Raw genomic sequence first — 25,760 nt, forward strand, 5'->3', positions numbered from 1 at the left:
TTAGAAGTAACAACCATTTTGCACTGTTTCATTTAGAATTAGTTTTTCATATCTGGTGACTCAACCGTCACCATTTGCATGAAGGGGTGGAAAAATATTTACAATTTTATGTCCTATCACATGAGACCGATTCAGCATGGCGCTCTGTCCCGATTTGGTGTAAATATTCAGCTCCATTCTGACAAAGGTTTACTTGATTTATTTATTTCTGTCCGGGTGAGTCAGTCATCTTTGAAATTCATTAATTCATTCACTATCTATACCTGAAGTGAGAGTTGCAGGCATGCAGGAGCCTATCCTGGCCGTCATTGGCTGAACACGGAGCCATGTGTAGAGACATATAATCATTCATTTGTTCATTCTCACCTTATATGGAGGTATGCAGCTATTCATTCACTCCTTCACAAGTCATATAGTGACCAACCATTCACTTTACCATTCAAGTGTCATATAGAAATATGCATATATTCAGTTGCTCACACACAAGTCACTTAGACACATGCAGCCATTCATTCTCTCATTCACAAGTCATAGACACCTATTGCAATTCACCCTCTCATTCATAATTCATAGAGATGTATAACCATTCACCCAATCTCTCATTTATGTCACATAGAGCAATTCATCTATTTACTTGCTCATTCAAAAGTCATAGACACATTCAGCCATTCACTGCTTCATTTATACTTCATATAGACAAACTGCCATTCACCCTCTCATTCATAGGTCATACAGAAATGTATAACCACTCACACACTGACTGACTGACTCACAAGTCATATAGAGACATGCATCTATTCACCCACTCATATAATCATACAGCTATTCATCCTCTCATTCATTTATCATATCGAGACAAACAAACATTCACCCCCTAATTCAAAGTGTTTGGCTAAGTCAGGTTTTGAATGAACGTCCTGCAGGGTTTTGGACTGCGGGAAAAAACCTGAGAAGCTGTAGGAAACCACTCAGACATGGGGGAGAACATGGAGAGTCCCCACAGAGAGGCTCATTCATTAAAGGAAGAGTGAAAAACTGATCAAAAATGAAGGTGTACGAATCCCCATGTTACCCTCAATTAAGACAAAAACTGGGCACGGTGGGAGAAAAAGACGATCAGATACTAAATATATATATAAAAATAAAGGGGCTTATATTTCTCTGCTGAGATTAGGCACCAACACAGATTAATCCACTCAGTGAGATTGCCAAAAAATAAAAATGGCTTTTCCCAGAGTTGCTCACAATTTCACCTCGCCGCAGGTCTGAGCAGATTTCAATTCTTTCTTGCCAAAATCTGGCCACAATAAACATCAGACAGAAAAAAAGGGGTGTCCGCAACTTTTCTTTTGAGCTTAAAAAGGAAATGAGGTAAACAGTCTCCATGTTTACTCATTCCTGGTATTATGCGATCAAGCCGTTGAGTTTACATAACCTGGACCGGCGTCACAGATGTGAAAGATGGCTGGTAGTCCCAAATATTATATAACTAAAAAAATGAAAATGAAATGAAAAAATATATATTATCAGCCGATATTTTTATTTCATATGGAACAAAATGATATGTTAGATGTTGAAACTGAGACGTTTTCCATTTCAATATACTGGCTCATTTTGAATTTGATGGCATTGGTTCCAAAAATGTTGGACGGGAGACAACAAAAGGCATGAAATGTTACCGGCACAAATCCAAGAGTTTGTGCCAGGAAGACTAGAGGAACACCAAAGAGGAGATTGATGGATGCAGGGAAAGTGGACATGAAGTTAGTTGATGTGAAAGAAGAGTTAGATGGAGGAAGATGATTGCGACCCATGAAGGTGGCGACTCAAAGGGAAAGCAGAAGAGATGATAGGTCAGTAACATAGCTGGATGTGAAGGGGTATTTCCAGTGATGTAAGGATGGGCAGAGGCTCACCAATCTGACTCAAACTGTGTCCTACTCAAGGTCAACCGGTGAAAACAGTGAAGATCTCTCCATCTAATGTTCAATACATGATCAAACGATTCGAGGAATCTGTGGGAGTCTATGCGCGAGGGGATGGGGCCAAAATTGTATGCTTGCGATCTTCAGGCTCTTACATCTTCAGGGCTAAAATGTTGATTTAAATAAGGACAGAAACTGACTTCTGTGGTCATTTGAGTCAAAACGTTGAAATTCGTTGACATTAAAACGTTGAAAATTTTTGGACCAAGGACACCGTGTCCATTGGACTTAGAAGGAGAAGGTCTGTCCAGAGGTGGACAGCTCAAAAGCCTGCGTCTATGGAATGGCATTAGTGCTTTTTGCCGGTGAAGCTTACAAATCTATGAAGCAGCATCAACGCAGGTTTCAGAGCTCTCAGAATTAGTTTTTATTTACGTTTTATAAATCGTTCCAACTTATTTTGGAATTGGTGTTTGCACAGATATGGTCTCCATTTATGGGCTCAAAACAATTCCGCTAGATTAGACTATATAATCTCAATGAATGACGAGGGGACGCAACGGTGGTTCAGCTTGTTTTTAACCATGCTTCATCTGGAAAACCACTCGGGAGGAGAAAATACTTTTGAGAGTAATTTGCCTTGGAGTGAAAACAGACGGCAACCAAAACTTTATTGGATTTATAAAAAAATAATGGCTGAAATTGGGGCAGAGGAAAAAAAAAAACATCTGTTAGGATTATCCATCCCGAATTGCTACGATGAAAAAACAAATGAAGCGTAGTAATTTATTTCTGTACTGAAAAGAAAATCTGCATTTATTTGTGTCATATTTTAAAAATGCAAAAGGAAATTTGGGAAATGTTCAAAATCGCAAAGTCAAACCCAGGAAGGGAAAAGGGATGTTTCAAAAGAACAAAAAACAAAAACAAGTAACAAAAAAGTAATCCAGCAGCCAGCAGGGATACCCGGTGGCCCGCTGGCATTTTCAGTGCCGCGGGGTTCCACCTAATGCATTTCTGCCAATATAATTATGATTGGCGTGCAGTTATCTCGGCATGTCGGGGTCGCAGCGGAACACCAAGAGGGTTCGAGGGATGCATGGCAACGAGACACGGATCCGAGGTGCGGAGGGTGCTCGGGAAACGGACAGGCAATCACTCAGCGGCGGGCGTATCGAGCCCCCCCCCCCGCGTGGCCGACACCCATGAGGGTAATGGCGGTTGGCAGGCCACGTGGCCTCTCAGAGACACGCGTGTTACGCCAGGATGTCAGTCAAATCGACAGCCGCCGACAAAACGATCAAATATTTTCTGCCTGGAGATACTTTGGACTGTTCCGCCAGCCGATACCGCAAAAACAAACAAATTTCTTACATAGCGGAAATACTCTTAAAATGAATCAAAATGTGAATGCTAATTCATTCATTTTTTTTTTTTCCCGGCTGCAATCTGCATGCTGCGTTTTAGTCACATGCAGGAAAACGAAGAAACGCGGGTGCCGATTTACAGAACGTTGTATTTCATTGTTACAATCAAGTACAAAATGGAAAATAAGTATACATGCAAGAAATCCATTGGAGACCCTAAATTACCCAGACGGGTGAATGATTACATATCTCTCAGCGTGTGAATGAAAAGTTGAGTGGTGAATGGTTGAATGTGTCTAAATGATGGATGGATGAGATTATAAACCTGTCACTATTTGACTTGTGAATGAGAGAGTGATTGGATTACTGTCAATATGAGAGGTTAATGAGAGGTTGAAGGGTTATATATCTCGTTGATGTCTGAATGAGAAGGTGAATGGTTGAATATCTCTAAATGATTAATAAATGAAAGACTGAATTGCTACATGTCTCAAGAGAGTGAACGGATTAATGTCTATATGACTTGGTAAGTGTGAAGATAATTATTGTATTTCTCTAAATGACATTTGCACGAGACAGTGAAGGGTTGTAGGTCAAAATAAGGCATGACTGAATGGGTGAATGGCTGTTTGTCTCGGTATACTATTATGGTATTTAATACTGACTTTTGCACTAAACTGTGCACAAAAAAAATCTCTACTGCTACTTTCTCATCCCTTCAAATATTAATCTGTATCTCCATGCACTTTATACTTCATACTTTATAGCAGGTGTGTCAAACTCAAATGCACAGTGGGCCAAAATTTAAAAAGTTGTTGTCCGGAGTGGTTCAATGTTTATTGAAAAACCTATTGAATTGAACTCGTTGCACATATTGACCCTGAAACTGAGAAAGCATTTAAATAATTGGCTATTACAAAAAAATTAAACATTAAATAAATTTAAAATCAGTCACAACAAATTTCTTATGGCTCTATCTGCAGCATTTCCAGGGTCATTTCTAATGAAAAAAAAAAAAAATTCCACAGCCAAAAAAGAATTTCCTTGAAAGAAAAATCAAACATGCCTTGTTATAGCAAGAAAAAAATACAAAAAGGAAACTTTTTACAGCTCAGTTTTCTGCTCTCTAATGCTCTCTAGTCTAAGCTAGAACCTTGAACTGACAAAGCTTATACCTGTACATACTTGTCCATAAACAACAACATTAACTACAAAAAAAAATCAGTTGCATTTATTTCTTATGGCTCTATAAGTAACACATTCTCATCCCAATGGGCCAATTGCCTGACGAAATGTGAAGCTTCCCTCTGCGTCACATATCGACACATGAGGCGCCCCCTTTTCGTCATTTACCGACAAACTTGGAGAAGCTTCTAATTTTTTCCTAATTTTTCGACGACACATTCCCACGCGTCACTTACCGGCACACTGGGCACCCCTTCCTCATGTGGTGTCGTGTCAGATGGAGCGACGCGATTTTTCCTTTAAAACACAAACGTGCAAAATACTAACTCCGCTTTTATTTTCGTAAGTATAGAGAGAAATTCAAGTGTTGATGTAAACATGACGCTCCAGGTCCATTGAAAAATGAGGAGACAGAGGATCGTAATGTGTCAGTATGTGATACGAAAGGAAACCGCCAACGTTCGTCAGGCGGTTGACGCATTGGGATGAGAACATGCTCCGAAAAGTAGCTTTTTCTCAGTAATTCCTAACGCATTTTCTCCTGGATCCTGCCCGTCAGTCCACTCTTTTGACCTCACATCTGTTGTCAGCATCCCCAAGTTTATCCCAAGGCAGGCCCATTTCATTTACGCGTACGCATATTTCTTCAAAGATAAATATTCCACTAGTTGTGCCATGCATTGATCTTAACCCCAAAAGTCCCTCTGAGTCCACTCCACGGATGAAAATCAACAGCTGTGCAGCATCAGAAGTATCGCCACTCTCTGCGATCATATACTCTGCCTCCAACCTCTTGAAACCCCCAGTTGACAAAGTCCATCTTTTGTCTAGCCATTTTTTTGGGGGACAAGGGCAGCTGACAGTTGACAACAGGTAACTCAGAAAAGGTGAGCGGGTGAGGCTCGTGCTTGCGGCACCCGACTGACGCGCCACAGCACTTGTAGTGCATTGCGGGACTTGTAGTATTAGTGGTGCTTGCAACATATCAGCGGTCCAACTTTAAGTGTAATTAAATATCATCCTGTGGGCCAAAGATAATCCAACCGCGGGCCGGATTTGGCCCGTGAGCCTTGAGTTTGACTCCAATACCTTATGGTTTAATGTTTACTGTTTAATGTAACAGTGCACTTCACTGCTCATTTATACTCTCTTATTATTATTATTATTATGTTAATTTCATGTTACCAATAGGATTGTGAGAATGTTTTCTCCATCCCTCTGTATGTCCATGACATGTGGAGAAATTGACATTAAAACTGATTTTAACTTTGATATCAAGTCACCAGTGAATGAGAGACTGAATGGTTGTAAGTCTCTAAATGCGTCCCTGTCATAAACTAGCACCCTTGTTTAGGTTGAATCCCACCTTTAGCATAGGCAGAGTAGAAACTGAATAAATGAATGAATTAATGAATGAATTACTCGATTAATTTAAATCCCCCTCCTGCACGTCGAAGTGTCCTCAGGCGAGATTCTGAACCCCGGGTTGTTACCTGTGGCTTATTTAGGGGCTTGCATGCAAACTGTAAGGTGTGAAAGCGCTCTCTAAGTAGCCGCCAATTAACATGAATGTTTGAGTATTGAGATTGAGCAACATGTACAGGTATAGTAAGACTCCCAAGTTGTCCTGAATGTATGCGGACAGAGACGCCGGTTTGAGGCTGCTGCGCGGAACAGATGTAGCTCCCGTGAATCTCGACAGCAGAAGTCGGCCTTCAAACTAAGTGCTTGTCAAATCTGTCTTTTCGGGCGGCAGAAACAAGACGGGGCCGTGTCCAATTTTTGTAACATTTTGAAACGTGCAGTCTGGCAATCACATCCACTTTGTGCTGCGGTCGGCCAGGTGGAGGAAGGGCTTGTTTCAGCTTAAAGCCCTTATTTTTTAATCTATTTATGTTTTTTTTAACCATTACATCTTCAGAGTGGTTCATTTTGAGGGAGACCAATCCAGTCCGCTCTCGAGCTTTAACAGCTTCCCGCGAACGTCCTCGCCGGGGAAGAATCGATAAATCATAGAAATACGAGAATGTGTCTGCGAAGGTTCTCTGTCATATAGGTCGTGGTTAATCGTTGTCAAATTGTTGTCGGCGTGGCAACCAGACTGAGATTTTTTTTTTCACTTCTTCTCCAAGAGGCCTCTTCATCTCCACTAGACACATGGGGAGCGTTCTTTGTAAAATCGCTGTGATGATCAGATATGATCATAAATGAGTTTTTTTGCAGATATTAAGTTGGATTGGGTTGTTACGGTTATAATTGTTATGGTGATATTGTGATGGTAAGAAATCCATGCTCTCACCTGTATCGAAAATTTTCTCAAAACAATCACTCAAAGATCATCACCGAGATAAACAACCTTTTTTTAAATGCTGTAAAATAAACTGCAAAATTAACCTTATACATAATTTGCTTAATTTAGGGGATACTCTATTCAAAGAGTTAGAGGCGGGAATCAGGGTTTAACACTGCCAGCAGTCATTTATCTTGGATTACAGATCTAATCCAAGTCTCTGAAATCTTAACTCGCAGTATCTCCTGATTCACTGCAGGCGACTTTATTTTTTCCTTTTAAGACAATGTAGGCAATGTTTTTTTTAAGTATTATTTTATTTTTTATAGTCAGCCAGGTCTTAAGAGACCTGCTAGATGAGCAGCTTCTTTTTCTGTAAATACTGTTTAAATTGTTGAAACCCGCTCCTGAATCAGGGCTAAACTCCGGCAGCATTTTTCACAACCCAAAAGTCTTCACCTAAAACTACAGCAGAAGTTTTTTTTTTTTTTTTTTTTTTCATTTTCACAGTCGGATTGACTTCTTGGACTCCCTGATATTCGCCGGCTGCCCCGTTGGCAGCGGCTGGGCTCACTCAAAATTTAAATTTGAAAAAAAAAAAAAAAAAAAAAAAGAAAAAATCCAAATCAAAAAAGTGTGTTTCAAGCGGTTATATGTTCAGGCGGCGTCCTTCCTCCCGACAGCTGGGCTTTCCTCCAGGCTGCTGCTGCTGCCGCTCAGGCTGGTGATAATGGTCTGGTTCATATCTCCTGCACCAGTAAAGTCCAGTGTGAACAATGTTGTAAGCGTATGTCCTTGTGTGTGTGTGTGTGTGTGCGTGTGTGTGTGCGTGCGTGCACTTACGTGTGCGTGCTTATGTTTATCTCTGCACTGCCTTTGGTTGCTTTGATTTCCCTCAAGCCTTGTGTCTTTTGTCATGTTCTGGTCTTCTGAATGCTTGCTTATGGGTGTCATTTGTTTTCTCCTCCCTTCCCTCCCCCCCCCCACTCCCGCCTTCTCCTTTATTTGCATGCGTTTCTCCTGTACCACACCTCCCTCCACCACCTCCCTGTGTGCTCAGACACTGCGCCCAGCACTGAACCTGCAGCTCATGGTTGGTATCTCTACTTTCTTCTTTATGTCTTTTTTTTTTTTTATTATTATTATTTGTTTATTTTACCAATGTCCTGCATCTGCATCATGTTTTTGCTAAGCGTTGCACAGCTAATGTTGTGTTACTCAACCACCGAGATCGACCGCGACAGGGTCTGCTGAGGTTCGATCCTGAGGGTTTACGCATCCGGCCAGTACGGGGAAATTCTGAAAGTTTAAAAATTCAAATCACGTGCAAGTGATCAAGAAAGGACGTTATGAATTATTAAGCTAACTTTATTGCCAGAACCGCCCAACAGGTCAAATTTGCCCGTGTCTGTTTTCTAACTGTATGTAACTTTAACCATTTCCATGAAATATCAGAATTCCCCCTTCTAGTCTTTGACTTTTCCATCTCTGAATAATTTAAAATTCTCCTGCCAGATTTTAGAAATAACTATTTAACCCCAACAGCACCAGTGGGGTAAAATGTACCAGCGTAAAGAACATGGTGATGTTTGTGCAATCCGTTTCACGCTTATGGATTGAAACATTGCATGTTGCCACGGTAACATTTTTCCTACTGCTGTTATTGATAGAACTGCTCATTGAATCATAAAGTAAACTGCGATATGGAAAGACGGGGGAAAGTCATTCTCTCCCGCCCTCCACTCGCCCATTTTACCGCAATCTGACGTCTACTTTTTGGTCATGTGATCATCCAAACTAGCTTTAACTAGCTTACTTAGATTATTCTGCACACAAATGCATCTGATCGTGAAAGTTGCCAAATTGTCCTTTCATTCTTATCAAAGCTGTTCAAAGTTATCAATTAAACGTAAAAAATGGATTTGACAATCAGAAAAGATGGCGCAGTTCGGGAACGAGACTGGCGCTAGGAGACAACAAATCCAGAACATTCGGATCTATTTTGTGATGATTGGAAGGTTGCTAAGTAAACAAACCGTGCACTTTGAAAATCAATGTGTCCACTTAGCGGGTAAATTTTACCCCGATGGCGGTTTTAGCTATACAGTGAAATCTGTCAGTTCTAGTATTACCGGGACTCAAACACCTGATGATCTCCAGAGTCTGGTGTTTGGTGGTGCCGGTGTCCACCTCAGCAGGTTCTTACAGATCCCAATGCTCTGCGTGGATGAACCATCTCGATTGATTCAAAACAGTAATTACAGGAAAATCGGTTTCTAGATACAGCTATTTAATAAATATCCCTCACACCTTGCTACTTGATTTCAACCAGATGCTTTGTTTCTTTGCAGCTTCAAAAATAATAAGTCTTTTTCTTTTGTGCTTTAAACAACAATTTGCCATCAGTTTCACCGTCAGTTAAAAGATCTCTAATGTTTATGCTTCCTTCCTGCTCCTACTGTTGTTCGTCCGGTCGGTCAAAGGCTGACAAGAGTTGACAACAACTCGCCATTAGTCAACTTTCAAGTGAACAGAAGCAAAATTCATCCTAACCATTCAAAAACTTTAAAAATAATAAATTGAGAATATGGGAATTGGTTTACCAGCAGTTTTGCCACATTGTCATGAAATGTTAACCCCTCAAGCTTAGGGTTTCTTTTTTCCCCGAACCCCCGAAATCTATCTTTTATTCTTAGTGTCCTTGCAATTGGCCTTTGTAAGCGTACCCCACCATTTCTTAAATGGGATCCAAGCCAAATAAAGCAGATAAAGAACAATACAAGCCTCTACTTGCCTGTGAAGACATGATCACGTGGAATGTCATAGCTCTCTCGGATTTGTCTCTCCAGTGAAAGCAGCGGCGACGGCGATTCCTCTTGTTTTACCGCAGCCGCCGCTCGGTATCACCGTCGGACTGAACCCGGGGGTCGATTTCTATCGTCGTCACACAACTTTAATACCCCCCAGCCCCAGCCATTCCGTGTGTTTACCCGTGAGGTCGCCACGGAGCCACCTGTTCATCAGTCAGACATGTCACCAATGGGTTGTTTGAGGGGAAACCGCCCAGTCCTCCAACAGCGTTAGATAGCTGCGGAAAAAACAGCCAATTACAAAGGTTCCCTCAAGGTGTCAAACAGGAAGAAAACTCCTTTCCAAGGAGCCGGAACAGCGCGTATCGCTGGCAGGAAATGTAGTCTCCCTGAGGAAAAATTAGGACTCATTTACCATTTTTTTTTTCAATCACATCATTATTCCGCGTGGTCACAGCAGTCACTTCTGCTTTATCTGTGAATTTAGCCACCGTCCGTTTTCATCAAGATACGTTTAACCTTGCTTATTTGGAAAACGCCTCAGATAATTATCATGAGCAAGGCTCGATAATGACCCCAGTGACCTTCGCAAATGGAAACGGACCCTCGCTTTGCCGGAAATAATTAGATTTGTTTTACGATTTCCTTTATCTGGCCAAGGTGAAGCAGCACTGCAAAAAATAAATAGAAAATAAAAGCCATCGCCAAACACCCCCATATACCTTTGGTGTTTATTTTCTTAAAAACAACCATCAATGTTTGCTTAGAAGCAGGCACATTTGAGTATATGAAGCTTACATTAAGCCAAACCCAATTCAGTAGAAGTGCAGTGCACTGCTTCTGGGAGAACTAATGAAATTCTTAATATCCATAATATCTGAGACAAAAGAATGTCCAAAATTGGGTTATAGAGGGAAAACAGAAGCAACAACACGTGTAAGATTTCGACAGCACAGGAATGGAAACGCAATTTTCCCAGATTTTCTATTACATGTCCTTGTTAAATCTTTACTTTATCTAGTTTTACACAGCAAGTACTTGTCAAATCCTGACAGCAGAATATCATTCCACCCCCCGCTTCGTGTTTGATCAAATTTGTTTGATGACTTCTCTTGCACTCAGGGGTGTTTACTTATTTTGCATCCAATTAAATTATCATAACTGTTGTTTACATCCCCCCGAGACTGTTAGGCGCAGCAGTTGAGTCATTCCTAGATTCGGAATTTTACCCGAAATGGTACCCAAGTCAGTTTCGGTGGGAACTTTCCCCTCCGACGGCATATTTTCTTTACTTCATATTTTTATTTCTATTATCATATCCAGTGACCTGTGCTTTGTTTTCTCCCGTAACTGGTGACATGGACCTGCACGATAAAATAGGGAAAATGTAGATTGCTTCCCTGAAGATATTTTAACAGGTTTACTTGTTGCATTCGTGTGTGTGTGTGTGTGTGTGTGTGTGTGTGTGTGTGTGTGTGTGTGTGTGGTTTTAAAATACACAGCTAATTATAACTGACATTTTGATTGCGTTCACCTTCACTTTTAATTAATCGTATGCTTAATGTTACAACCCACGTCTTAGCAGTTCAGTTTAAAGAACCTGGCTGGGAAACATACTTCAGAATAATAACTTTGTCTGGACACCCGACACTTCACATTGATACATTTTCTCGTCTGTGCGTGGATTGATTTGATTTTTTTTTATGTTGTCAACATAAGCCGGCATGTTTTATTTTCTTTTTATTCTTTGGTAGACATCGCGCTGTTCCCCGACTGAGCAAGACCTGGAAATATTATTGACACTTGAATTTGGTCTTGCGTGCCTTTTTTTTCGCAGCTTTTCAACTATTGTGAGATTTCGGAACAAGGATCCCAGCGTGTTAACTATTTAATTTATGAATTAACATCAGGAGCCCCCGGATTCTGCTTATATATTATAAAAATATAATAAGTGACTCGAGGTAGAAAATCCAGTAAAAATGACTTTGCTATGACTCTTCAAAAAAAAACAAAACAACAAAATATATGTTTGTTTATATTTTAACCTTCTTTTTCGGATTATTGTGAACTTGACGCGAAATTAGCTATTGCCCCCAAGCTACGACCTTGCTAATTGTGATTTACCAGCTTGAGTCATACGACTAGTGTCTTTATTTTCATGTATAGATAAAACCACATGGTTACAATGTGTTTATTTACACTTTATTCATCCAAATGGCAAAAAATGACAAAAAGATATTAATCAACAATTACTTCACATCATTTATAAATTCACATCTTTTTTGGCAATTTATCCAAAGTGTGAAAGAAAGTACAAAATCCTAAAATTCAAAAATATAAATTAAAAAAAAAAAAATTATCACTTTGATAAATTAAAATTAAATCTAAAATCCAAGAAACAAAAATTTAAATGTGAAATTAGAAAAAAATAAGAAGGTTTCTATAAGCTAAAGATACTGTACAACAGTGAGGTGGATCACCATTAGCAGGCAGCAACGTTGTTGTCCATATGCGCGATGAATCAAACAAGTGTGAACGCCGACGGTCCTTTGCCCCCTCCAATGCGAGACCAGCATGCTGAACAGCCCCCCCGCGTGATCGCTTCTCATTGCAAATGCATTACGCACCTTTTACATCCCATGTGAGAAAAGAAAAGGACCATAAGCTGCGTTCGGGGGTTGAAAAAGCAACAAGCTAATTGGATGGATTTCTGCTCAAAGGTGCGATAACAGATCGAAGTGAGAACAAGAGACGATGAGGTTTAGACCCGACAGAGTGCCGAACCTTCTTTTTCTTCACTTTTCTGTTTCTAATGCGCAAATCTCATTCCTGCTCACAATCCAATACGGCGTTTGTTGGTTGAAGAAATCTTAAAATGGATTTTATTGGTCGCTGGATTTAGAATGAACCACCAAGTGTGCCAGTTTCGGAAAAAGAATTATGTACGTCGATCCATCGTGTTGCTGAAAAAAAATATAAATGTGTAGATCGATGTCCAAAACACTGAACATTGTTCTTTTTATAAAAGATTGTTCATATTAAACATTGGAATCAAACCAGGGAATTTCACATTATGAGGCAGAAGCCCTAACCATGCATTTCGACTAATTTCGATTTTCAGCAAGTTTTTACACCTTACCGATGTGGAAAAACCAAACTTAATAAACAACAAAACTTAATTACTTCAACTGATCAAATATTGGATATTTACAGATATTAAAACTGCAAGTGGGTTGAAATCTTATTTTGGTCCCGAAACACTTGCGGGGAAAAAAATTAAAGCAACCTTTTCCTTTTTCTTTGTGGACGAATATATTACATCTCGCCACATGAAGAGTTTATTCGTTTGAGTCTCACAAGCCGTCGGAGCGTTTATTTGTCTCTGGAGTTTCCTCAGAAAAGACAAGCCCCTGGTCGCGCCACTTCCTTTTTGGATCTTTTCATTTGTACTTGCCTGTTAGGACTTTTTAGCTTTTGAGCTAAAAAGTACGCGCCGTAAGCCGCAGTTGTGGATTGCAATTTTTCTTTTCTTATATGATATTTAAACACGGTTACCTATTGATAAAATCATCAAAGGAGTTTGGTCTCCGCTTTAAGGTCGAAGCACTTGCACCGTGAAAATAGCTCTTTACTTTCAGACGATAGAAGCCGTAAATCCTCCCTCGCCGCCGAGGCTATGAAAAATCATCGCGTTGTGAGACATTTTACCAGATCCACTTTGACTTCACGAGTGATCGAGGATGGCGTTGAAAGACGGGGCACAGTTTAACTGTTCACAGTGGTCCAGTTTATTTAACAACTCAACTTTTTTTTTTTTTTACCCCCCGAAAGTCTTGTTGAATCAGAGCTCCATCACACCGATTCAACGGCTTTTAAAAGTCCTATACCAGAAATGGAATTCCAGACAAATCTTTCACGAAAACCCTTTCACCCACAAAAAGAATTCATTTTCAAAATGCACAAATTCATTTGATTTTTGACTTTTGATTAATTGCATGCTAAACGTTACAACCTGTGTCTTAGCTGTCCATTTTAAAGAACCGGGAAAAAATCTGGACACCCGACACTTGGCGTAGATACATTTGCTAGTTTGCACCCAGACTTATTCGTTTTTTGACGTAATCGTGTTTATTGTTTTTTTTGGTACACGTATCTGAGCAGGTTAACTGTCTCAGTATTAAAGTAAGTATTGTTGACACTTGAATTTGGCCTTACACAACTTTTTTTTCCCGCTTTTCACGGGTTTTCAACATTTGTGAGATTTCAGAACGGCAGATGCTCCCGGCGTGTAAACCATTCAACTGTTCGGGGTTGATGTTCCTGATGTCAGTTCAGATGTAAGTTTTCGTTTTATGCTGGTTAAAGACTTCACCATGATCTTCCAACTTCCTGTCTTCGTTGGCTGCAGCAGCCCGTACTCCCCGTCTACCAAGTCTATTCCTTCAGTTTTCCTCAATTTGACTTAAATTCCGTAAAGCCTTCAGATAGCTTTAGGTAAGGCAGACAGGATTTTTCTCGAGGATCCAGACGAGCGAAACACAGACTCGACTCCCTCCTGCCAAAACACCAGTTTGTATTCCAAAAAGGGGAGGAGCTTGATTCCATACCAGACTTTAACTATCATAAGGACCAACTTCAGCGGTTTAAAATTCTGTGTCTTCTTTGGATTGAGAAACTGCTGACATACAAATGAGGAAAACGTATCTTCTGCCAATTTGTCAACCAGTTATAGTTTTTCTTCTATTTTAACCGGACCGTCTGTCCACGACTTCCTGTAACTGATTGGAAATGACAGCAAAGATTGTTCACGAAATTTAACATGACACATCTGACATCTATAGATCCAGTAACCAATCGATGAACATTCCTACTGTTGATCTCCCATCACATAGTCCTTTAATTTGCCCAAAATGTCAAAATAAGCATTTGAAAATTTTAAGTAATTGTGTTCACAAATTTTCACCGAAAAACCTGGAAACAACCTTAAATTGAGTTCATCCTAAGAATAAATAGCAAACATAGTAACTTTGAATACTTTTCTTGCATCAAATTACAATAGCTAGGTGTGCTATCTTTAGCTTGAGATTATAATGGACGCTTCGTACAAAATTCCCAGGGGGTAAAAACCTGTCAGTAAATCATTTCGTTTTGGAAATTGATGGAAATTATTGACCAACTCGACTCAACGGCGCCACCCTTTTGCCCACATTTCTGGAACTCTGTGAGCTCTATTGACCAAAAGTGGATAATTAATTCTCAATGGATTTACCATCTGGCTACGTATCGATTGTCAAGTCAAAACCATGTTTTTCATCACCAGTTTAAATTTTCTTTTTTTTGTCCCTACAACTATTATCTTTTACCAGCTTCCTAATTGAAAAAAATCCGCGGTGGCAGGAAAATTAGCAGAATATGTTTCGACTTCGCCATCACTCCTAAATTCAATTGCTTCTTGGTTTTTTGACAAAAGATAGAAGTTTTACGATAACCTCCCATCAGTGATTGGTCTTAGCTGACTTGAAATGTTCCTATCTGTCGGATTATACAAGCTCATTGTTGCTTTTCCATAAAGTGATCCGGTTTATACACGGTTTTTAATTAAGGCCTGGTGTTAATGAAGTCAGGTTTCTATGTGACACGTACTCGGAATTCCTCGTGGCATCTATCTTGAGGGACGTCACACGTGTTGCCGAGGCAACGACCAGAACCACTCCAGCTATTATCCCCCGATGCGTCGGTTTGAAGATACTGTAATTAGGTGTTTTCTTTTCACGTCGGACCAACTCAGGGCTGTGACTTGTATACAAACCTAACAACCTTCGTAAAATATTTTTTTTACGGTTAGAATTATGTTGTTTATTTAATGATGTGTTAAACAAGCAGCCTTAGCAATGGCGCTGATTAGACACGATGGATCATTAAGATGCTCCTAAAAAATGGTCCCGTTGCTACAGGTTTGTTGTGTTTGATTTTAAAATTTAGAAACAAATTGAAAAAAAAGAATGTTGCCTAACATTTCGTTAATGGATATTTTTTCTTTTTTTTTTTTTTTTTGCAATTCCATCTGCAGTGATATACCAGACCAAAACAGAACAGCTAAAGAAATCTGTGTCAGTGTTTTTCACTGTATTTTGGCAGATGAATAATGTTCTAGGTCTTCATTCATTCATTCATTCAGTCAGTCATTCATTCATTCATTCATTCATTATCTGTAGCACTTATCCTGCACTCAGGGTGGCAGAGATGCTGGAGCCAGCTGTTCTCACCCTGGATCACAGGACCACAAATGGAGACATTCATCCTCTCATTCTCATTCAAATGTCATATAGAAACAAACATTCACTTTCTCATTCACACGTAACAATACATACAGACATTCACTCTTTCATTCTCATACCATAAAGAGGCAAACAACAATTTGCTGTCCCTCAAACATCATATAAAGACGTGCAAACATTCACTCATTCATTCACCCGTCATATAGAGTCATACAGCCATTCACTCTCTCATTCACGTCATATAGAAATACCTACATTCACCCTTTCATTCATACATCTCATACATCTATCATTGTCATGCAAACATTCGCCCTCTCACTCACAAGGTGCACAGAGACATACAACCATTCACTCTGTCATTCAAGCATCCTGTAAAGACATGCAACCATTCATTCATTCACATATCAAATAGAGGCATACAGCTATTCACTCACTCATTCACACTTCATAGAGAAATAGCTACGTTCACCCTTTCATTCACACGTCAAATGTAGACATGCAACTATTCACTCATTCATTCATCAAACAGACATACTGCCGTTCGCTCTCATGTTTATACTGGATTTTTTCGGACCATTTGCGGAAACAGGAGAACCTGCAAACAGAAAGGCCCGCTGTCGGAATTAAACCGGGCACCTTCTCGACCCTCTGGCTGTGAGGCAGGAGTTCTGATCACGGTTCAGACATCGGTTTCAAGCGCCAAACATGAAGCTTTCTCACAAGACGTACAAATTCAGACACCAGGGGTTATTGCCCGCGATGCATTCAGGTGCCCTCGGCAACTTCAGTTTAATTTTCGTTGCGTGCCGGGCGCTAAATCACCAAAACAGAACCACCTGAGATTTAAGATTTGAAATCCATCAGTTTTTCCTCCGGACTTCACATCTAAGTTTGAGCTAAATTGGTTGGGAGAGCCGATCCCTCCCGCCGCTGCGACATTTAATCTAGCGAAAGCTTCAAGTGTCGTTTGAAATTAACGTAAATAATAAAAAACGGAAGAACATTTTGTATGTCAACAGGCCAAGAAGCACCCCGATCTATTTAAAATGCTAATTAAAGTCTGGTCGCCTCGCAGGGCGAATGATACCCCGGCAGACACTGATAGAAAAGCATCGACGCCGACAGCTCCGGTGGGGGGGCAGGGAGAGGGCCGGAAAAAAATAAAAAATAAATGTTGCCATGGCAATGCCCGCGTGTCATGATTAAAAGAAAGGGTGAAGCTGACACACTGTAGAGCTGGAAGGCTCTCCCAGAGATTGTCCATTTCCTTCTTAAGTGGTCCAGGTACAGAGGAGGAGGCGTGGAGGGCAGAATGGAACAAATTAAACATTCAGCGGAGAAAAGGCGAGGTGCCGAGATGAGCTGCCAGCCAACCGGAGAAGTGGCTGTTGAAATGTTTGGGGAAACGAGAGAGAGAGAGAGAGAAAAAAAAAAACAGACGTGGTGTTTGATTTTATTACGGCACGCCGAGACAAGAGGATCCCTCAGCAGAGAAAAATGGTTTAAATAAGGAGCCGCTCTGATTAAACGCACACTATCTGACCCCCCGAAAAAAAAACCCAAACAAATAAAAACCCATGAAAATAATAAATGAAAAAATTAGCAAATTAATTAATTTAAAAAAAGAATGGTAAGGGCCGCACGGTGGAATGGCGGTTGGTGCCATCTGACACAAAAAAGAAGTAAAAATAAACAAATAATAATGCATGAGGTTAATAAATGAAATTATTCCTAAATAATGAATAAATATATAAAGGCAGCTTGGTGGCACTGTAGTTGGGGCTTTCTGATGCTAAAAAAAAAAAGTAAAGAGAAAACAAAAAAATGACACGTGAAATGAATCATTTACATTATTACTAAATTAATCAATTAGATAAATAATCAATAAATAAATCAGGGCGGCATGGTGGTTGATGCTAATCTGATGCAAAAAAAAAAAAACGAAATAAATAAAAGAAAGAAAACATAAACAAATAACGCATGAAATTGATACATGAAATTATTAATTGATTAATTAATTAATGCTAAATTAATTAATTGAAAAAATAATTAATAGATAATTAAGGATGACAGTGCTGCAGTGGTTGGCACTCCCGCCTCACAGCGGACTTTCTGTGTGGTTTCCCCCATCCCATGTCTGCATGGGTTCTCTCCAGGTTCCTCCCACCATCCAAAAACATGCAGGAGGTTGATTTAAGAGTCTAAAGTGCTCAGACGTTTGAATGAGGGAGTGAATGGTTGTATGTCGTGTCACTGTCATTGACGTTTGAATAATATTTGTATTTAATAGAGTGACATTCACACCTCATTCACGACAAATCATTCACTCATTCACTCACCATATAAAAATTTCACAAAAAAAGCCCATTCACTCTCATTCACATCATAGAGAGACAGAACAATTCAGTCCCTCATTTATTCAATATTATATTTTTTTTTTTTAATAATTTTTTTAATTCATTTATTTAATTTTCCTCACTTGCCGGGGGGAAATAAAAAAAAAAAAAAAAAGTAAATCATGTTTTCTCATTGCTGTTTTGGGAATCCCTACATATATCGCAGCTCGTTTTTTTTTAATTAGAACTTTTCCCCTGCGGCGGCCAAACCCACATGAATCGACCGGAAAAGCGTGGCCGGGGATGTGTGTGTGTGTGTGTGTGTGGGGGGGGGGGGGGGGGTTCACTGAAGCAGACCCCCCACCGCCCCCTCCGACTTCACCTCGCCGCACTCGCTCCTAATGAAAGGCCGCGCCGCCGGAAGATGTCAGCCCGCTTTAGCCGGCGTGTCTCCCGCTGCAACCGACTAATTTCCCATTCAGAGAGGTGAGCGCATCTGGAAAGGACACACCTGCCAACACGGCTGTCAGCGAGCGGCTGAAAGCGGCGGGATAATTGAGCCGCGCTCGGAGATCTAATGGCGGCGGCGGAATAAGCCGGCATAATGGCCAGTTTGCTCACAGCAGGGATGGTGGCAGGTGAAGCGCGGGACTTTTCTCTTTCATCCAAGGACTAAGCTGTCACATTTGGATGTCATTAAAGAGACAAAGCATTCATTAGATGACAAGGACACAATGTGCCAAATTACCTCCAGGTATTGACATGCGGCGAATGTTTCCTCAGACTTTTTTTTTTTTTATGACCGTGTAAGGGCGGCCAACTCCGGATTGGATTTTCCATTAGACAGAGGCGCCAAGGGGGGATGGGGGGACTTTACTTAGGGAACTTTGTGTTTGATGTGTCAGCTCCACATTTGCAATGTTTATATGCTGAGTATGGAAATGAATTTGGGAAGACGCGTTGGATAAATTCCAAATGGCTTTCTTTTGGCTGGAGGGTTTGTTGTAAAAACCCAGGGCCTCGACGGTAAACAGGAGATCCTGACCTGAATGAGTATCGGGGGAGAGGCGGGTTCTTGACTGCTAGTTTGCTGATTTAGGCAGATTTGTTAAAGACAGAGCAAGTTTCCTGACCTGAGGTGGACTTTAAATTTTGGATAGAGAAGGTAAAAGGCAACAACTGTGGAGTCCCGAGTTTTAGGTCATTTTTTTTTTATTAACTGGTTACGTTAAAAATAAAATACATCGAGCGTCACATTGATTTCCGCATGAATTTTGATAAAAATTACCATTTCGGGCAGAATATTTTATCAAAATATTAAGATACTAATGCATGATGAATATGCAGAGAAGTTCCTCGGGGGTAAGTTTTACTAAATCTTTTGCAATAAGTAAACATCAGCAATGCACAATGAAAGATTTAAAAACAAAACAGCCAGAAATAAAATTGTATACTAAAAGTATTATATTATATTATAATAATATAATAAAATATATTTTATGTATTTATAATTATAATTATTATTATTATGATACTATTACTATTATTAATATGTTATTTATAATTATATTCATGTCAAATTTTGTAATTTTTATATTTATTGCCACAAGAGGCTTTTCAAAAGCATACTCATAGTCATTTTTTACATTTTTTACATACATTTTTTCCCAGGACAGGTTTCCCAGGCCACTTTCCATCCCGGTCTCAGCGGGATAAGATGAGAGATGGATGCTTGGCTCCATCCCGTCTTTGCCGTTCCCCTTCAAATGAGGCACATATGCTGTATTAATTACTTTCACACTCACAAGTGAGTCTGACAGGTGACACCCCTCCCACGCCCCCACATTCCCGCCCTCCACCTGCTTCCGAACCCATCCGAACCTATAAGTGAAAGTCTCAGCTTGAGCTGTCTGGAGGAATGCAGCTGTTTATTTATTGATATATTTGGAAAGAAGCCGTGCCACACATTTTCTTAAATTGTTTCATCACCCACAATGACTGGGACAAGGGGTCATTATTGTGTATCCAGACAGAATTTCACTTATAAACCGAACAAATTTTTAACACTGTAGAATGAGGGAAACGTGCAAACTCCACACAGAAAGGTCCCCTTGTCGGAATCGAACGAGAATCCTTCGTCCTGCGAACACGAAGCGCTAATCATTGCGCCATCGTGGCCGTCCAAAATAAATATCAGTCTTCTTCTTCTCCTTTTGGCTTTTTCCTTCAGGGATCACCTTAGCGAATCAACTTTCTCCATCTAACCCTATTCTCCGTATCCTCCACTCTCATACAAACTACATACAAACTTCATATTCTCTTTCACTACGTCCATAAATCTCCTCTTTGGTTTTCCTCACGAACTCCTGCCTTGCAGCTCCAATTCCAGCATCTGTTTACCGATATATTCGCTATCCCTCCTCTGTACATGACCCAACCATCTCAGTCTGATTTATGTGATCTTCTCTCCAAAACATCTAACATGTGCTGTTCCTCTGATAGACTCATTCCTGATCCTATCCATCCTGGTCACTCCCAAAAAGAAACCTCTCCTTCTTTAACCTACAGTAGCCAAGTTTCAATTTGGTTCCATGTAGGTCATGGCTACCAATGGCAGTCGTCGTTCACCCGGGCCTCAACCGATCTGGTATGATCTGGTTATTATGTTTAATTTGAATGTTGGATTTGGCAAAAGTGTTATGCCGGATGCCCTTCCTGACGCAACCCTCTGCATTTATCCATGCTTGGGACCGCCTCAGGGTGACACCGGCCCGTGACGCCCTGAGGCTGCGTTGCCCGAAATAAATATCTGTGTATTTTCTATTTGATCTCTTCTCGTATTTATAATAATATATTTAGCCAGACCAAGCTGTGCTGTGTGCATTGTTTTTTGTTTTTTTTTCAGGGGGGCTCGCTGAACCCCCTCGCTGATGCAACTCAAATGACACTCAAACAAAGCAAAAAGTAACAGGTGTGTATGTGTGTGTGTGTGTGAATATATATGCACTTTTGTCACAATCTTGTCTTGGCAACTGGACTTGAATTTCTTCACTTGAAGACGTTTCACCCCAAAACTAAAGAAGCCTCTTGGATGGGGGCTTCAAGGGGAGAAAAACAAGTCCAGTTGCCGCCCTAGAAGATTTTGGGGTCACTCACCTTGACCTGGATGACTGAACCTACACCGAATGAAATGTATATGTGTGTGTACAAATATTTGTATGCATATGTACACACATGCACTATATATAGAAACACCTTTATTGTCACATTCAGTTATACATTGAGCAATACATCAGCGAAATTTAACCGCTGCATTTAACCCATCATGGATGAACCATGAGCAGAGGAGAGCTAAGGGGAGCAGCGAAGGGTGTCTTGCTCAACAACACTTTGACACACACACACACACACACACACACACAAATATATATAATGCATGTGTGCATATTTATATTTAAATACATATACACACACATATATATGTTTATATTTTTGTATAAAACACATATATACACACATATATATACATAAATACAACTTACTTTTTGACTTTTGCTGTGTTACATTTCGAGACGCACAGCTATTCAGTTACTCATGAACATCATATAGAGGCAAACAACCGTTAATTCCCTCAGTCAACGGCGTATAGAGACATGCAACTATTCACTCCTTCATTCATACAAAATATATATACATGCAAGCATTCACTCATTCACACATCTGGGCAATCTAGGGTGTCGGTGTCTGCGTGCGACGCCGTGATTGGCAGGTTACCCGCCCAGGACAAACCCCGTGACCCCATTTGCAGTCAAATTGAGAGAATGGGTTTTCACGTAAAACCTTCAAATTATTTGGTATTATTTGTCCGGAAATGTTCAAGTCTAGTTGAAAGGTGTGATTTCATAATCCAGCAACGGGCACATTAAAATTCTGGGTTATAATGTAGCCGGGGCGCCGCAGAGTAACGCAATGAAGAGTAACACTTTCACATAAGTGATTTTCTGTGTAAACATGCATATTTATGTGCACTGGCTCTCTGTATTTCTATTTTATTTCTGAATGCCTCTATTTTTTTTATCAAAACTCACCGCGCCGGGCCACCAGATGCACATAAATCTCTGAGACAATTTCACATCAATTACAGCCGTCCATCATCCCCATCTGTTACCTGCTGCAATGAGACACCTGCATCATCAGCCTCTTACCAACTGCTGTCACATTACCACTCGCATGTCCTCCTCTCGCACTTTCCGGCACAAATTAACATATTATCTGCCATAATTTCATGCAAAAATGATAATAAGAGAGGGGGGAAAAAAAGTTAGTATAAACTGTTCTGCGAGCGTCACATGAATAATACCGCGTTCAAACTTTAGAGAACATCCTGAATGCCAGGTTGCGGACGGGATGATAAAATCGGGCGAGCCTGACATCTCATAGAAAGCTGAACACGTTTATTTATTTATTCAAGCATTCATATTAATCAGTCATTTTTAAAAGTGTGAAATGTGGGAAAATCTCGCAAACTGCATGGGAGGGGAATGACATTTGTGTGAACATGATAATGCGTTTTAATCAAAAACCTCATATATCACATATGTAGAACATGTTTAACCAAAAAAAATTAATAATTCTTAGTTGAAATAAATGCATTTTCTTGATTTCAATTATGAGCATTAAAATTGACTTTTTTTCCGCAATACATCGATACTTAAATAGATTTATCATTATTGTCATTATTATTATTATTATTATTATTACTGTTGTCGTCAATAATAATTATTATAATAAAATGAAAACAACATTACAATCATATTTGTAACAATGATTATTGTGATAACATCAATGATAAAAAATCAAAAATAAGGTAAAAAAAACAATCAATCAATAAATAATGAAATACAATATACAGTCTCTCAAGCGAGTTTACGTTCTTCCTGATTGACGATTGGTATCTGACTAATTATTTATTTATATATTGATTGATTGATTAATTTCTAGTTGCCTGTGAAGATATTCAGCCAAAAAAAGAACCAAAAAAAAAAGCAAAAAACAACACACCAGGTGAAATCACAAGTAACTGTTTGGTGTGAAGAGGAAGATTCTCACACTTCTTCAATGTGAGCAGTTTATAATTTTCCATCCCTGAGAACACACATTTTTCACTTCATTAAATAGAACAACTCAAGTTTATTCAAATAAAATGCCCGAGCACATCCATAGCTCACTTATAAATAAAACTAAACCTACTTATACCATATATCCTCGCGGGTCGTTCCTCAAACCACTTAAACACATGAAGGACTTTTCTAAATAATAAGCAAATAATATTCAATTATCCACAAATAGACCAAAAGGATTAAAAAGGAACGAGGATTCAGTTTTTCAATTAGTTAAGACTCTGGGGTTTTGGTCACTGAAATATAGGGACAGCTGTATTCCTTCAAAGATTTTTACTACAGCGGCTCAGAGTTGCCATGACAGCGATTTTCATCAGCAACAGATCTAATTTTACAATCATGAAATGGACAAGAAGGAGGATAAAAAAAAATAAAATAAAGTGGTGGAAAATCTTTTATTCTGTGGCGTGAGTTGCATCTTAAGCCGGACGTGAAGTGTGAGAAATATCAAATATAAAGGAAGATGATTAGTATCGTCTCCGGCAAATTAAAGCCCATTCTTCCTCCGTCCTCCAACTCGAGCCCCGGGGTCCTTGGGCAAATCGAGCCGCCCGCCATCGCTCGGGCGATTATGTTTACTCGGGCTATTCTGTTGTCTTATGCGACGCTTGGGAGCGCCGCTGGCAGACAAAGCTGGACTAAATGTTTCCCCGATTTGATTCCCCTCCACCGCGACCGGGGATTCATCAGTATTTCTTTGTAAATGTGACAAACTCAAGCCCGGAGATCATCCATCATCAGATGCAGCTAACAGGTCCAGGCTCTAGAGTCAGCTGTATGGAGATTTTTTTTTATCCTGTTTTATTCGAGCCTTGGATTTTCACGCCGACCCTGATGCTCTCAGCCCTGCTTAAGCGTTTTATTATCGCCGTCAGGGTTATGCGTACGTTTTCAAAAACACGATTGTGTAAGTTGCTCCCCATTGGATGACCCCAAATACCGTAAAAGGAATCGTGATAACGTAAATGGTTCTGCTTGGCGGCATTCCCGGGTATTATTGATTTCATGCCGCAGGTACGCGCAAGAAAGAACAAACGTCAGGGTCATTCGCTAAACTGGATCATCGCCGTAGAAATTAGACAATGGTGTCGAAATCCGTTGTCTCTGGTCCTGCGATGGAGTAGCTGGAGATAGGACCTTTATTTTGAAAGTTACCTCGGTAGATCGTTCGTCAATATCAGATCAGAATGTTTACAAATTCTACACATCCTTCTATGTCGTTAGCCAGTTAGCTGGTTAGCTTTACTGTCAAAGCCCCAAAACAGAAAATTATCACAACTAAAAAGTAACCACGCAAAGGGCGATGATTCAGTTTCTGACAGGTTTCTTTGACAACGGTAGCAATGAATTTACAGTGAAAATGATAAGTTTGCCGCAAATATAAAAGGGAAACCTGCAGTTTAAAAAAAAAATCCATTGACATCATTTCAGTCTTAAAAAGTTACAGAAGACATTAAGGGAAGTCTCTCCCGTGCAATGTTCATATTACAGCAGCACCCCTATATAAAATGTCGGGAAATTCAGCAGCTAACCTATGACCAGGTGGAAACGACTTTATTAGACAGATATTGATAAGCATGAGTTGTTTTTGGAGTTTTTTTTGGATTGGAAAAAATACCTCCAAACAGTAGAACGCTAACCGGTTAAATTCACCCGCAGCTGTTTTTTGAGTGTTTGTAACTTTATTATCGAGAAATATCAAAACAACCTTTGACTTTCATGAAAAATCTGTCTGGTATCATCCCACATTATTAAAAATTGTAAATATAAAATTTGATTGTAAAAATAGCTACTGACGCCTGAGAATGCCAGCAGTTAGATTTATTCCCATAGACAACAAGATAACTTGGGCACAATTTATTTTGTATTTTGCTATATCAAAAACATATTTTCCACTCCTTCTTTTTTGATAGAGCTGCTCCAAAAATTGTAAAGTACACTGCATTATGGAAAGAAGGAGGTGATACAGGAACGTAAATCAAGTATTATTTTTCGCTAATTTCAGTGAATGAAAGAGAATGTCATGGTGCGGAGTACCACCTGCCCAGATGCTCCATAGTCCAACTTAAGAGCTGTCTCCATTTATGTTTTAGTGCAATAAGTACCACGATCAGAAAAGAAATCACACATTTTAAAAATAAATGCCTTCTTTTTAATTAAATTATAACATAGACATTTATAAGTGTAATGGGCAAACATTTATTATTGACAAAGCTACTTTACTTGAATTCAGCCAATTAAGTCTTATGACATGCCAAATTAAGGTTAATTTTTTTCATAAACTGGAGTTAATAAAATTGGCGCTTACTCAGCCCAATGCTTCTGAGGACCAGTTCTTGTCGAGTAAGCACGAGTCCAGCCCTCTTGAATTAAATGTCCAAACTTGCGA

The 25,760-nt window shown here is 39.7% G+C and overlaps 1 protein-coding gene across 5 annotated transcripts in view; it reads left to right on the forward strand.

Annotated features, from left to right (window-relative positions):
• Window positions 1-25,760, forward strand: part of cadm1a (cell adhesion molecule 1a) — a 487,547-nt gene that overhangs the window by 451,746 nt on the left and 10,041 nt on the right. For 3 of the 5 annotated variants that reach the window (XM_086160454.1, XM_086160458.1, XM_086160455.1), the window contains one exon: window positions 7,828-7,860. The exons of the other annotated variants lie outside the window; for them this stretch is intronic. In XM_086160454.1, the coding sequence (XP_086016580.1) occupies window positions 7,828-7,860 (33 nt within the window). The remainder of the gene's footprint in view (window positions 1-7,827; window positions 7,861-25,760) is intronic. 5 annotated transcript variants of the gene reach the window in all.

Source organism: Fistularia commersonii, chromosome 15, assembly GCF_037954325.1.
Source record: "Fistularia commersonii isolate RoL2024-O1a breed Wild chromosome 15, RoL_Fcom_v1.0, whole genome shotgun sequence".
In the NCBI taxonomy this organism is placed as follows: Eukaryota; Metazoa; Chordata; class Actinopteri; order Syngnathiformes; family Fistulariidae; genus Fistularia; species Fistularia commersonii.